Source organism: Heteronotia binoei, chromosome 20, assembly GCF_032191835.1.
Source record: "Heteronotia binoei isolate CCM8104 ecotype False Entrance Well chromosome 20, APGP_CSIRO_Hbin_v1, whole genome shotgun sequence".
Lineage (NCBI taxonomy): Eukaryota > Metazoa > Chordata > Lepidosauria > Squamata > Gekkonidae > Heteronotia > Heteronotia binoei.
In genome coordinates, this window is record NC_083242.1 from 7,249,679 (window position 1) to 7,264,115 (window position 14,437).

At 48.2% G+C, this 14,437-nt stretch overlaps 1 protein-coding gene across 1 annotated transcript; it reads left to right on the top strand.

The window, feature by feature from the left end:
• The first annotated feature begins 7,069 nt into the window (after nt 1–7,069).
• On the top strand, nt 7,070–12,719 carry LOC132588582 (olfactory receptor 5V1-like). The gene is made up of 2 exons (XM_060261014.1): nt 7,070–7,088; nt 11,779–12,719. Exons 1-2 carry the CDS (start codon nt 7,070–7,072, stop codon nt 12,717–12,719), a joined length of 960 nt encoding a protein of 319 aa, XP_060116997.1.
• Nucleotides 12,720–14,437: the final 1,718 nt, after the last annotated feature.

The following is a 14,437-nucleotide window of genomic DNA, read 5'->3' on the forward strand; positions in this document are numbered from 1 at the left end:
AGAAAAGAGCTCCAACGAGCCACTAGCAGAGTAAAGCCTGTTTCAGACTGCCAGGTCCTTCCTCCAGAGAGTGTCTTGCAAAACTTGCAGCGTATGTGTAGAAAATATTCACAATGTTTAGTTCTTTCACAAATTCATGCATAGTTGGCACGCTGCTGCCTCCATCTAATCAGCAAGTTAATTGCACAATTAACCTACTTCCACCCACTTTCTAAAAGTACTTGGGTGGATGCTACATTGGAGACGCCTAGTTTAGTAGCCAGAGAACAACCAAGTGGGATGTAGGTTAGAACATTTCTTGCTAGTGTATTTTTTTTAAACTTTGTTTATGAATATTTCTGACCTTGCTAACCAAAACCCAAAGGGCTGTTTTGCATTCAGAACACACCGGAGACAAGCAAACCAGTCACAAATGCATCTTAATCAGCAGCCGTCTACTGTTTGTTGTGAACACAAAGCCAATAATCAGCCACTCAGGTGCCTGGTTTCAGACTTCTGCAGCTCCTGCTAATCATAGCAAACTTTTAATGATGTGGGATGCTTTTCATAGCAGGGACTGCTTGGCTCTGGGCGGGGGTCGGGGGGGTGGCACAGAAATTTGCAGAAATAAACCCCCTGGAGTCCCTTTGAGTTATTATGAACAAAGGTGTTTCTATTTGCATGACGGAGTCCCCAGGTAGACAACTGGCAACCTGGGGCCAAATATATCCCTGGCGCAATTATATCTGGGCCTCGGCCCCCAGCGGCTTTGCCATATTGCAGGCTAAAAAGTTTCCCTGCTCCAACTTTTCTCTGTTTCCGGAACGGAGCCGTTAGTTTCAGAACACCCAAGACAGAACCCTGCCCAAAAAGACTTCAGAACAAAGCAAGCAAGTTTCTGGAAAACCTGAAAGAAATTGGCTGTTTAAATTTAACGAGAGAACAGGTACACAGGGAGAATCACCTCCAATAGTCACAGTGATGTTAAAGAAGTTAGTTAAGAAGGTGTACCTGCATTACAAATGGCCAGTTAATTCCTTAAGTAACTTGTTGAACGTGGTTTGGTTCTTATCCCGTGATCTCAGCGACTGCCTAGTTTTTACGCCTAATAAATGCCTATCGGCCAGGGATAAATAAAGTATGTTTTATTTTCTGGGATAAACACTGGCAGTAGAATAGAAAGGATACATAATCATGAAGTTTAATATATAATATAAAATAGGTAAGTCATGCCAACACTGATTTGGGGGATTTAACCCTTCACCCCCCCCCCCCCCCATCTATGCAATTTAGCAGTAGAAGGGTGATAATCTAAATACACTTCATAAGAACATAAGAGAAGCCATATTGGATCAGGCCAATGGCCCATCCAGTCCAACACTCTGTGTCACACAGTGGCCAAAAAAACTCCAGATGTCATCAGGAGGTCCATCAGGGGGCCAAATTCCAGAAGCCCTCCCACTGTGCCCCCCCCCCCAAGGACCAAGAATACAGAGCATCACTGCCCTAGACAGAGAGTTCCAGCTATACCCTGTGGCTAATAGCCATTGATGGACTTCTGCTCCATATGTTTATCCAATCCCCTCTTGAAGCTGGCTATGCTTGTAGCCGTCACCCCCTCTTGTGGCAGTGAATTCCACGTGTTAATCACCTTTTGAGTGAAGAAGGACTTCCTTTTATCCATTCTAACCTTTTATCCATTGTAACTTCCCTGCCTTAACTTTAATTTTGCTTATATTTTAATCTCATTCTTCCTCTAGAAGCTCAGGGTAACATACCAACATAGATCTGGAAGGGATCCCCAAGGGTCATCTAGTCCAGCTCCCTGGACAATGCAGGAAATTCACAACTACATTCCCCACCACCACCCCTGCTCTATGCCCAGAGGAAAGTAAAAAAATCTCCAGGTTTCTAAACCAGTCTAGCCTGGAGAAAAATGAGACAAACCTCTCACGTGCTGCCTAAATTACTACATCTAGTTCTCCACCTTTCCATTTCATCATCACAACAAGGTGGTGAGGTAGGTTAGGTAAAGGGAGATCGATGTACTCGACACCCCCCCAATGAGATTTACAATGATTTGAACTCAGGTCTTTCCACTCCTGCTCCAGCCTCCACAGCAACACCAAAGAACAGCTCTTGAATCATGACTGAGTTTTAAAGGGCTCAGATCCTGCATCTGAGTCCAAAAAAGCAGAGAGATGAGAATTGCTTCTGCAATGATGCTTCCTAATCCATTGCACTAAGAACCACTAGATATAATGTGTGGTTGTGTTTGGACACCTCAATGCCAAAAGTGTTAATCATCTGCTCTACTTAATAATCTATGGCAGGGGTGGCCAACGGTAGCTCTCCAGATGTTTTTTGCCTACAACTCCCATCAGCCCCAGCCATTGGCCAAGCTGACTGGGACTGATGGGAGTTGTAGGCAAAAAAAATCTGGAGAGCTACCGTTGGCCACCCCTGATTCTATGATCATAATGGAGTGAGAGACTCAGCATACCTGGACATTGGGGCAGGCACTACAGCACTCTTAAGTCAGAGATGGCCAAACTTGCTCAATAGAATAAATGTCAGATGTTTGAGAGCCACAAAGAAGGAAGGAAGGAAGGAAGGAAGGAAGGAAGGAAGGAAGGAAGGAAGGAAGGAAGGAAGGAAGGAAGGAAGGAAGGAAGGGAGGGAGGGAGGGAGGGAGGGAGGGAGGGAGGGAGGAAGGAAGGAAGGAAGGAAGGAAGGAAGGAAGGAAGGAAGGAAGGAAGGAAGGAAGGAAGGAAGGAAGGAAGGAAGGAAATAGATAGGGAGGGAGGAGGGGGAGAGAGGTGGAAAGAAAGCAACTTTAAATGCATTCTCCAAGCCACGGGCTGACTTGGTGACGTGACTTCAAGAGACGAATGCCTTCTCTAAGCTGGCCGATGGGGCAGTGGGGGCTTCAAGAGCCACACAATATGTGTGAAAGAGTAACATGTGCTCGCAAGCCATGGTTTGGCCACCTCTGCTCTAAGTATCGGTGTTACCTCCTTGAATGCAATGCCTCTGTCTTAACCTGGGAGCTGCCCTCTGACCCCTACTATCTGTCCCTTTGTCCCCTCCCTCTCTTCACATGACCTTCCATGGAGACACATGTCTCCGCAGGTCTTTCCTGTTTCTACAGTGCCCTCATCCTCTCCCCCACACAATGCTGGACAAGCTGGCCATTTGTAGTAGTCTCTTTATTTGAGAAGTACACTTTTGCTGCATTTTGGAAGTTACAGAGAATCCTGGTAAAACATCCCAAGCCCTGTGTGAAACAATGGGGATGTCAGGGGTGTGGTCTAATATGCAAATAAGTCCCTGCTGGGCTTTTTCTCCCCCCCAAAAAGCCCTGACAACAGCCAAAATGTTGACTCCAGATTTCGATGCACTAATTCAGAGCAAAAAATGTCCACCTCATTTATATCATGGAAAGGATCTGAATGGGTTGCAAATCATTGGTCAATTACATTATGATTGATTTTGCACTAGGGCTTGTTCCGGGTGAAGACCCCTTTTGCTCCCAGGGCTTCTCTCCATTTTCGCACAAGCTGCCCGGGAGCTGCAAATTGGTGTGCCGGTTTTCCGCAGCAAGCAAGATCCTCTCCCTTTCTGCTTGCCGTGGAAAAGCGGCGCGCCAACTTGCAGCTCCAGGGCAGCTTGTGCAAAAATGGAAAGAAGCGCCAGGGGCAAAAAGGCTCTCCACTTCGACCAAACCCTAGTGCGAGATCGGTCTCAGTTTTCCTCATTCTGAGAAGGAGGTGGAGGCTGGGGAAAAGAGTGAACCTGAAAGGGGTTAGCTTAGGAAACAGTGCCGTCTCTCAGAAACGGCACCTGAATGTTCACACATTCTTTCATTTCACGCTTGTAATGTACTGAACTCGGAGACGTTCATAAAGCGACATACTTTATTGGCGAGTACATCACAAAGACAACATGGCAGGGCCGGGTCTCCATACATTTCCCGGAACAGCCCTCTTCCTGATCAGGTCGAATCCTGACCAGCTAAACTTGCCGCCACCGATCGTCATAGGCGGGCTGCGTTCGTCCCTTCTAGTCACTGCCCAGGAACGAACGCAAGACACAACAGCATGATTGTTGTTACACTGTTACACTGAGGCAATCATTTGGAACTGGATTTTTCCCTGTGGGCAAGACAATCCAGTTGCAAACCGGACTGCGTATCACCGTATCCAAAATGTGTGGATGCCTTCGTAGTTCCCATCTCTTCAGAGAGCAGTCCTGACAAGGGAGGGATTTTCGTCTTCCAAAATGGGGCCATTATTTTCAGAACTCCAAAGCAAGATGTGCTGGATCTAAGAGCCTTCTGTGAATTATGTCCTCCGAGGGACCGAAGCGCCTTTAAATACGGCTCCAGGTAAACAGATTTCCATACACCTGGCCAGCCGACAAGGAAGGTACGACTTCTCCTTTACAGGTTAGATTATTTTCGCTAACCCACCCTTCGTAATCCAGATTGTAACCGTTCAGTATTATCATAAATGCAGTAATGTTCTAGTACGAAAGCAGAGCTTCTACCTGAAAAGCCAGGGTTTTGTTTATGTTACCTTTTAATAGTTCCCTAACATTTAATGATTTTCATTTTATTTGCATGTTCTATTTTTTAGGCCAAACAGGCCCTAGAGGCAGTGTACGGAGCGACTACAGTTGCTCCAGTTAAAACCGATGGATTGCAATGGGCAGAGGTGGAATTTTAGCAGGAGCTCCTTGCATATTAGGCCACACACCCCTGATGTAGCCAAAACTCCAAGAGTTTACAAAAAAAAAGCCTTGTAAGCTCTTGGAGGATTGGCTACATCAGGGGTGTGCGGCCTCATATGCAAAGGAGCTCCTGCTAGAATTCTACCCCTGGCAATGGGGGTAAACTGAAATAACTCTACCTAGGACTGCACTGTCCATCCCTCCGTTGTTACTAGAAGAGGAGCTCAACTGTGGTGGAGTCAGATTTCCTTACCTGACTAATATATTCCTGCCACAAAATTTCTGTTCCGTATTAGAGCACAGAATGTTTGAACCACAAGTGGCAGAAACCAGCAAGAGAGGAGAAAGAGTTCACTGGAAAAACTATCTAGAGTCCTACAAAGTTTGAGTAGTTTCAGATGAGAGCCATGTTGGTCTGCAACAGAAGAATTGGATTGAAATCCGGTAGCACCAACAAGATTTTTGAGGCATGGGCATCTGAGAGTCAAAGCTCTTAAGTGTCTGACGAATGGAGCGTTGACTCTTGAAAACTCATCTTCCCAAAAACCTTGTTCTCTAAGGAGCAGCCAGACTCGAATCTAAGCATCTGGGTAAAAAATTCTTCATCCAAAGATAACCTATCTAATTGAACAGTGCCAAGAATGAAGGATACTCCCATTCTCCACCGGCATATTTCGAACCCAGGCTCTTCCAGCATAAAAGATGAAGAAGATGAGGAAGTCCTTGCTTTCGTCTGACAGCCAAGCTAATTCTGTGAACTTAAGTAGGTCATGAGAGGGCAGGGCAGGAAGGGTAGTTCTCACGGCCCTTTCTTACACACCCAGGGAAATGCTGATCACCACTGGGGTCAGTCTGCAATTTTTCTCCAGGCCAGTTTGGCCAGGGATCCTGGAGGGTTCTTGCCGTTTTCTGGGCATGGTGTTATTGGGGATGTGTGTGTAGGGAGGAAGTATTTGTGAATTTCCTGCAATGTGCAGGGGGAGGGGTTGGACTAGATGACCCTGGAGATCCCTTCCAACTCTATGATTCTCTGATTTGAAATAGCCAGCCTGAAATGCCCCCTTTCATTGACTCTGTAATATTGACCTATCCCACCCACTCAGCTCTCAGATGCCGAGGGGAAAGGGTATAATGCACCCCACCGCTTTTGGTGCATGTGGGAACCGATCTTCTTTTACCTACACGTCTCTGATACATATCGCTCTCTGCACACACTGATCAAATCATCATGCAAAAGGGATCCCGGATGCAATTGTGAGATCAATAGTCCCTTCTTGACAGGTGACTCACGGAGCAATCCTGATTTTGTTTTAAATTCCGTGTAGTTTAGTACATCATTTCAAAAGAGGACTAGAAAAAACAGCAAACAATAAAATTAACAGCCATGGGAATTACAACAAGGAGCGTGCAAGGTTAAGCAAGAAAAAACGGGGAGAAAAAAAAAGAGAAAAACTAACATGCCAGGAGCCATTAAAAAAACCCTCAAGGTATAATTTGATTTTACATTTAAAGGGACAGGCATTTCAGCTCAGAGAGAACACAGTGAGGGTTCCAGTAGGAAATGGACTGACACTAAAGATGCATAACGACAGAAATAAATCCTCTGTTCAGTGGCTCCATCCTAAAACCATTGAAACCAACGGGGTTGAACTGGAGGAATACCACTTAGGATTGCATTTATAATCCGCATACCTGTGTGCAGGTTTAAGAAGAGGGGGAGATGAACTATGGCAGGATGTACCTTGGACCAATTCTACTATTGTTTTTTTGAAGCTCTCTGACTTAAAATTTAAGGTAGGAGGAAGAGAATGCAGGTTGAAGAAATGCATGGAATTACTGTGTGTGTGTTTGGGGAGGGAGTCTGTTTATCCCTACCACCCTGTCTAGAGACTCCATGGGTATAGAAGCTACCTTACAAGAAGTCTCAAAATGGCTTACAACCTCCTTTCTCTTCCTCTCCCCACAACGGACATCCTGTGAGGTGGGTGGAGCTGAGAGAGCTCTGAGATTGACCCAAGGTCACCCAACTGGCTGCATGTGGAGGAGGAGTGGGGAATCAAACCCAGTTCTCCCAGATTAGAGTCCATGCAGTTAACCACTACACCAAACTGGCTCCCTTAGCACAGAACCAAGACTTGTGAGTTCCTAACACTTCTTTCTAGGGAAACCAACCCAGTCTACAAGCCACCCAACAACGAGTGACCACTATCTCTCATCTTAATGCCATTTCTGATCACAGGCAATCAGGAATCATGGCACAGATTCTGTACTTATTTGTCCACTTGAGTGCCTTCGGAAAGCCAAAGGAAACCCCTTTGCCTGACTTTCACTGAGTGGGATTTCTTCTTCAACATCTGTCATGGCCGTTGGATTTAATGGTAAGTATACATTGAGTTTAAGAGAAAAAGCCGTACAGGTTTTCAGCCGCCCTGAGCCCACTAGAGGAGGGCGGGATACAAATCTGATAAAATAAAACCTGAGGGCTGTTCTCTCCGAGATATTACAGGAATGTCAGGTTTATGAAAGCAGCATGCAGCATAAATTCCTACAGCTCTGAGGCTTGCCTGATCTCAGACGCTACGCAGGGTCAGCCCTGGCTAAAACTTTGGATGGGAGATCAGCAAGGAAGTCCAGGGTGGCTTCGCAGAGGCAGGCAAAGGCAAACCACCTCTGAACATCTCTTGCCTTGAAAACCATATAGCAGGGGTGGCCAAGGGTAGCTCTCCAGATGTTTTTTTTGCCTACAACTCCCATCAGCCCCAGCCATTGGCCATGCTGGCTGGGACTGATGGGAGTTGTAGGCAAAGAAAACGTCTGGAGAGCTACCCTTGGCCACCCCTGCCATATAGGGTATCTTAACTCAGCTGTGACTTGACAGCAAGATCAAATAAAATAACTTTCTCCAGGCCAGTTTGGGCTGGGATCCTGGAAGAGCAGGGGTCACCGGGGGGGGGGGGGGGTGTAGACAGGAGGTATTTGTGAATTCCCTGCATTATGCAAGGGGTTGCCTAGATGATCTTAGAGGTCTCTTCCAAGGGTAGCTCTCCAGATGTTTTTTGCCTACAACTCCCATCAGCCCCAGCCATTGGTCATGCTGGCTGGGGCTGATGGGAGTTGTAGGAAAAAAAACATTTGGAGAGCTACCCTTGGTTACCCCTGGTGTAGGCTAAACAGTCTTAGGAGTTTTAGGCAGTCTTCACAGGGTAGCTTCTGTATCCCTGTGTGGTTATTTTAGTTGGATTGTTTTGGTTGCTCCTTCCTGCATCTTTTCAAGCTCTAAAATAGCCTTACCTTTCCTGGGTGCAATGACCAGAATTGTACACAGGATTCCAAGTGTGGCTCACTGTAGATTGGTCTAAGGACAGTTTTCTTCTATCATAGAATCATAGAGTTGGAAGGGACCTCCAGGGTCATCTTGTCCAACCCCCCCTGCACAATGCAGGAAACTCACAAACACCTCCCCCTAAATTCACAGGACCCTCATTGCTGTCAGATGGCCATTTAGCCTCTGTTTAAAAACCTCCAAGGAAGGAGAGCCCACCACCTCCCGAGGAAGCCTGTTCCACTGAGGAACTGCTCTAACGGTCAGAACGTTCTTCCTAATGTGGAGCCGGAAACTCTTTTTGATTCAATTTCAACCCGTTGGTTCTGGTCCTACCTTCCGGGGCCACAGAAAACAATTCCACACCATCCTCTAGATGACAGCCCTTCAAGGACTTGAAGATGGTGATCCTATCACCTCTCAGCTGCCTCCTCTCCAGGCTAAACATCCCCAGCTCCTTCAACATTTTCTCATAGTCCTGTTTCTCTAGTCCTGTTCTATTTATGGGCAGCATGCAGGTCCAGTGCTTGGGTTTTTGGTGCCCTTGGCGAGCTGCCCACTAGCACCCCCTGCCCCCCGGAATTTGAAAAACAGAGAATTGTAGGAGAAATGAAGAAACTTGAAACTATTTACATTTTTAATTTACAGTTTTTTTATTTTAAATTTATTTTTATTTTTATTTTATTTTTAAAAGTGAGCTTAAGCAATAAAAATGGTGAGACCACTACTTGATCCTTTTCGCTGGAGGTGCCGGTGACAAGACCTCGTGCATGTGAGAAAAATGCTCTACTGTTGAGCTATGGCTCCCACTCCATGGCTCTGTTAAAGTAGAGTAGGAAGGCTGAGTGGCAGCAGACAACTTCAACAGGAGCCAGTTTTTAGAAACTGTAATTGGCCCTTCTTCAGCTTTTATAATTGGATAATTTATCCCTGCCGGTCTCCAAGGAACGCACTGTGCAGGCACTATCCATATTTGATTTTCCCAGGTCTGTAACAGACCCAGGGAATGTAACACCAGCTAGGCAATGTCTGTGCTCCATGAAGCCTGCTTTCCACTGGGGAAGGCAGGCTCCAAGGAGCACACATGCAGCATGTGGGGAGAGGGGGCAACTGGCAGTGCTCCCTAGGCCAGGTAGCAACCTAGGTGGTCGCCTACGTGGCCTACTCCCAGGGACTGGCCATGCCAGCATGGAATCTGCCTCCCACTCCCCACACACAGCTCGCTGCTTGCAAGTTTCCAGAGGCTGCAAGCTAGACGCTGTTAGAATATTGGACTGGCCACATCTTTGTCAAGGCGCAGTTCTTATATCCTTATCTAGTCCATACAGCGATCCAGCCCCATCCACACACATGCACAAAATGCCTGTTTGAGACGAGGAGGAGGAGAAGAAGAGGAGGAGGATGTGGAAGAGGACAAGGGTGAGGTGGTGGTGATGGTGAAACAGGAGGAGAAGGAGAAGAGGAGGAGGAAGAGGATTTGGAGGAGGACAAGGATGAGATGGTGGTGGTGGTGGTGGTGGTGGAAGAAGAGGAGGAGGATGTGGAGGAGGACAAGGGTGAGGTGGTGGTGATGGTGAAAGGAGGAGAAGGAGAAGAACAGGAGGAGGAAGAGGATGTGGAGGAGGACAAGGATGAGATGCTGGTGGTGGTGGAAGAGGAGGAGAAGGAGAAGAATAGGAGGAGGAAGAGGATGTGGAGGAGGACAAGGGTGAGGTGGTGGTGATGGTGAAACAGGAGGAGAAGGAGAAGGAGAGGAGGAGGAAGAGGATGTGGAGGAGGACAAGGATAAGATGGTGGTGGTGGTGGAAGAGGAGGAGAAGGAGAAGAATAGGAGGAGGAAGAGGATGTGGAGGAGGACAAGGGTGAGGTGGTGGTGATGGTGAAACAGGAGGAGAAGGAGAAGAAGAGGAGGAGGAAGAGGATGTGGAGGAGGACAAGGATGAGGTGGTGGTGGAAGAGGAGGAGAAGGAGAAGAATAGGAGGAGGAAGAGGATGTGGAGGAGGACAAGGGTGAGGTGGTGGTGATGGTGAAACAGGAGGAGAAGGAGAAGAAGAGGAGGAGGAAGAGGATGTGGAGGAGGACAAGGATGAGATGGTGGTGGTGGTGGTGGAAGAAGAGGAGGAGAAGGAGGATGTGGAGGAGGACAAGGGTGAGGTGGTGGTGATGGTGAAAGGAGGAGAAGGAGAAGAACAGGAGGAGGAAGAGGATGTGGAGGAGGACAAGGATGAGATGCTGGTGGTGGTGGAAGAGGAGGAGAAGGAGGAGAATAGGAGGAGGAAGAGGATGTGGAGGAGGACAAGGGTGAGGTGGTGGTGATGGTGAAACAGAAGGAGAAGAAGAGGAGGAGGAAGAGGATGTGGAGGAGGACAAGGATGAGATGGTGGTGGTGGTGGAAGAGGAGGAGAAGGAGAAGAATAGGAGGAGGAGGAGGAAGAGGATGTGGAGGACAAGAGTGAGGTGGTAGTGGTGGTGGAAGAGGAGAAGGAGAAAAAGAGGAGGAGGAGGGAGAGGATGTGGAGGAGGACAAGGATGAGGTGGTGGTGGTGGTGAAAGAGGAGGAGAAGGAGAAGAACAGGAGGAGGAAGAGGATGTGGAGGAGGACAAGGGTGAGGTAGTGGTGGTGGTGAAAGAGGAGGAGAAGGAGAAGAACAGGAGGAGGAAGAGGATGTGGAGGAGGACAAGGATGAGATGCTGGTGGTGGTGAAAGAGGAGGAGAAGGAGAAGAATAGGAGGAGGAAGAGGATGTGGAGGACAAGAGTGAGGTGGTAGTGGTGGTGGAAGAGGAGAAGGAGAAAAAGAGGAGGAGGAGGAGGGAGAGGATGTGGAGGAGGACAAGGATGAGGTGGTGTTGGTGGTGGAAGAGGAGGAGGAAGAGGATGTGGGGGAGGACAAGGGTGAGGTGGTGGTGATTGTGAAAGGAGGAGAAGGAGAAGAATAGGAGGAAAAAGAGGATGTGGAAGAGGACAAGAGTGAGGTGGTGGTGATGGTGAAAGAGGAGGAGAAGGAGAAGAAGAGGAGGACAAGGGTGAGGTGGTGGTGATGGTGAAAGAGGAGGAGAAGGAGAAGAAGAGGAGGAGGAAGAGGATGTGGAGGAGGACAAGAGTGAGGTGGTGGTGGTGGAAGAGTAGGAGAAGGAGAAAAAGAGGAGGAGGAGAGGAGGAGGGAGAGGATGTGGAGGAGGACAAGAGTGAGGTGGTGGTGGTGGTGGAAGAGGAGGAGAAGGAGAAGGAGAAAAAGAGGAGGAGGAGGAGAGGAGGAGAGAGGATGTGGAGGAGGACATGGATGAGGTGGTGGTGGTGGTGGAAGAGGAGGAGAAGGAGAAAAAGAGGAAGAGGGGGAGGAGAAGAGGAGGAGGGAGGATGTGGAGGAGGACAAGGATGAGGTGGTGGTGGTGGTGGTGGAAGAGGAGAAGAAGAAAAAGAGGAGGGGGAGGGGGGATTAATTATAGATGTTTATATGTTAGTCCAGTAGCATCTCAAGAGTCCAACAAGAGTTTCAGAGTATAAGCTTTTGAGAGTCAAATCTCACTTCTGTAGCCACCACAAATCCCTTTGCCTCTGAGTTCCAAATCTGAATTATCTTGATTCTTCCAAGTGGGCAGCCCTGTTGGTCTGAAGCAGTTGAACAAAGCAGGAGTCAAGTGTCACCTTTAAGACCAACAAAAACGTTGTTGTTCTTAAAGGTGAGACTTGACTCCTGCTTTGTTTCTCTTGATTCTTCTTCTTTCTTGTTCCCCAAAATCTAGGAAAGGCTGCCAACCGAACGTCTGTCCAAGAATTCATACTCCTGGGATTCGCCCACCACCCCGAATTACAAATATTTCTCTTCCTGGTCTTCCTCATCATTTACACGGTGGCTTTCACGGGGAATCTTTTGATTCTTCTGGTCATCGTCGTCGACGGCCGTCTCCACAACCCCATGTACTTCCTTCTAGGCAACCTGTCCTTCATCGACATGTGCTACATGTCCGGTACCGTTCCTCAAATGTTGGCCAACTTTCTCCGTGAGCCAAAGACCATTTCATATTCCGGGTGCATGGTTCAGATCTTCGCCCTCATTTCTTGCGTAGGCGCAGAGTGCATCCTCCTTGCCGCCATGGCTTACGACAGATACGTCGCCATCTGCCACCCCTTGCTGTACATGGTCATTATGAGCAAGAAAGTGTGCCTCCAGATGGTGGCAGCCTCTTGGGTGGGCGGCTGTCTGAACTCCCTCGTCCACACTCTCCTGACCTCTGCCTTGTCCTTCTGCGGTCCCAACGAGATCCGCCATTTTACGTGTGACGTCCCTCCGCTCTTAGAGCTGTCCTGCGCGGACACGGCTCTCAACAACCTGGTGCTCCACACCGCCAGCGTGTTCATCGGCATCAGCCCCTGCTTGTTCATCATCGTTTCCTACATCTTCATCGCTTTAGCCATCCTCCGGATCCGGTCCTCCGAGGGCCGCCACAAGGCCTTTTCCACCTGCACGTCCCACCTCACTGTGGTCATCACCTTCTTTGGGACGGCTCTCTTCAATTACAACCGCTCCAACGCGGGCTATTCGCTGGATATGGACATCCTGGTTTCGACTCTTTACTGTATCGTCACACCCACGCTGAACCCCATCATATACAGCCTGAGGAACCAGGAAGTGAAGGAAGCCCTAAGGAAACTGGCTGGAGGAAAGCAAGCTACGTTCTTGTAGTGGGGTTTTAGGGGTCCCACCCTCAGCCTGGGATCCCCGACCCCTTTTAGGTTCTTTTCTATGGGTGGATGGAGTCTGGCTAGGGAACGCAAGCCTCCAGAGGGAGAGAAACACAGAGAGAGAACAGTTGCCTTTCACTGAAAGTATTTATTAATTCTGAAACCATACACAAGTAATGCTTGGTAGCATATATACCATATCAATTAAAAGGTAAAGGTAGTAGAAAAAGAAGATATTGGATTGATATCCTGCCCTGTAATCTGAATCTCAGAGCAGTCACAATCTCCTTTACCTTCCCTCTCCCAACAGGCACCCTGTGAGGTAGGTGGGGCTGAGAGAGCTCTTACAGCAGCTGCCCTTTCAAGGACAACTCCTGTGAGAGTTATGGCTGACCCAAGGCCATTCCAGCAGCTGCATGTGGAGGAGTGGGGAATCAAACCCGGTTCTCCCAGTGAAGAGCCCACACACTTAACCACTTCATGAAACCGGCTCTCAGGCAGTCCCCTGTGCAAGCACCGAGTTGTTACCAACCCATGGGGTGACATCACATCACAATGTTTTCTTGGCAGATTTTTTTTATGGGGTGGTTTGCCATTGCCTTCCCCAGTCAGCTACACTTTGCCCGCAGCAAGCTGAGTACTCATTTTCCTGACCTCAGAAGGATGGAAGGTTGAGCCAACCTTGAGCCGGCTACCTGAACCCAGCTTCCGCTGGGATCAAACTCAGGTCGTGAGCAGAGAGCTTGGACTGCGGTACTGCAGCTTTACCACTCTGTGCCACGGGGCTCTGTACAGTATGAATACTCCATAGCATATAGAAAATCGCAATACCTGATATAGTGTACATTTCAGAAAGAATGAAGAATATTCCCAAACTGTGGACCAGGACCCCACTCCAGCCTAGTTGGCCAAACCACCCCATATAAAGCCCAAAGCCTCCTTTTGAAAAGTACCAGACACCAGCCCACCCCGATAACTTTTACTAATATTAATGTTTGCCCAGATATATTTTATCAACAGTGATGTCCAAAAGACCTAGACCAGAGATGGTCAAACTGTGGCTTGGGAGCCCCAGATGGCTCTTCATACACATTGCGTGGCTTTTGAAGCCTCCACAGTCCATTGGCTGGCTTGAAGAATTTATTTAAAGTTGCTTTCTTTCCACCTACCTACCTTCCTTCCTTCCTTCCTTCCTTCCTTCCTTCCTTCCTTCCTTCCTTCCTTCCTTCCTTCCTTCCTTCCTTCCTTCCTTCCTTCCTTCCTTCCTCCCTCCCTCCCTCCCTCCCTCCCTTCCTTCCTTCCTTCCTTCCTTCCTTCCTTCCTTCCTCCCTCCCTCCCTCCCTCCCTCCCTCCCTTCCTTCCTTCCTTCCTTCCTTCCTTCCTTCCTTCCTTTTTTGCTGCTCTCAAACACCTGACATTCATGTCTTGCAGCTCTCAAACATCTGATATTTATTTTAGCTCTTGTGTTAAGTTTGGCCACCCCTGACCTAGACAGATATGTTTCAGCTTCGGAGCTTGGCATTTGGAAGGCCAGGGAATCTCAGCCCGGAATTTAGGCAAAGGTACATCTACAGGGCAAAGCAGAAAGCAAGAAAAGGGCAAAATCCAAAAAAGAAGAAAAAAAGATCCTTGCAATATCTTTTTTTAATTGGCTCAATCTAGGGTTGCCAATCCCCAGGTGGGGGCAGGGGATCCGCCGGTTTGGAGGCCCTCCCCCCA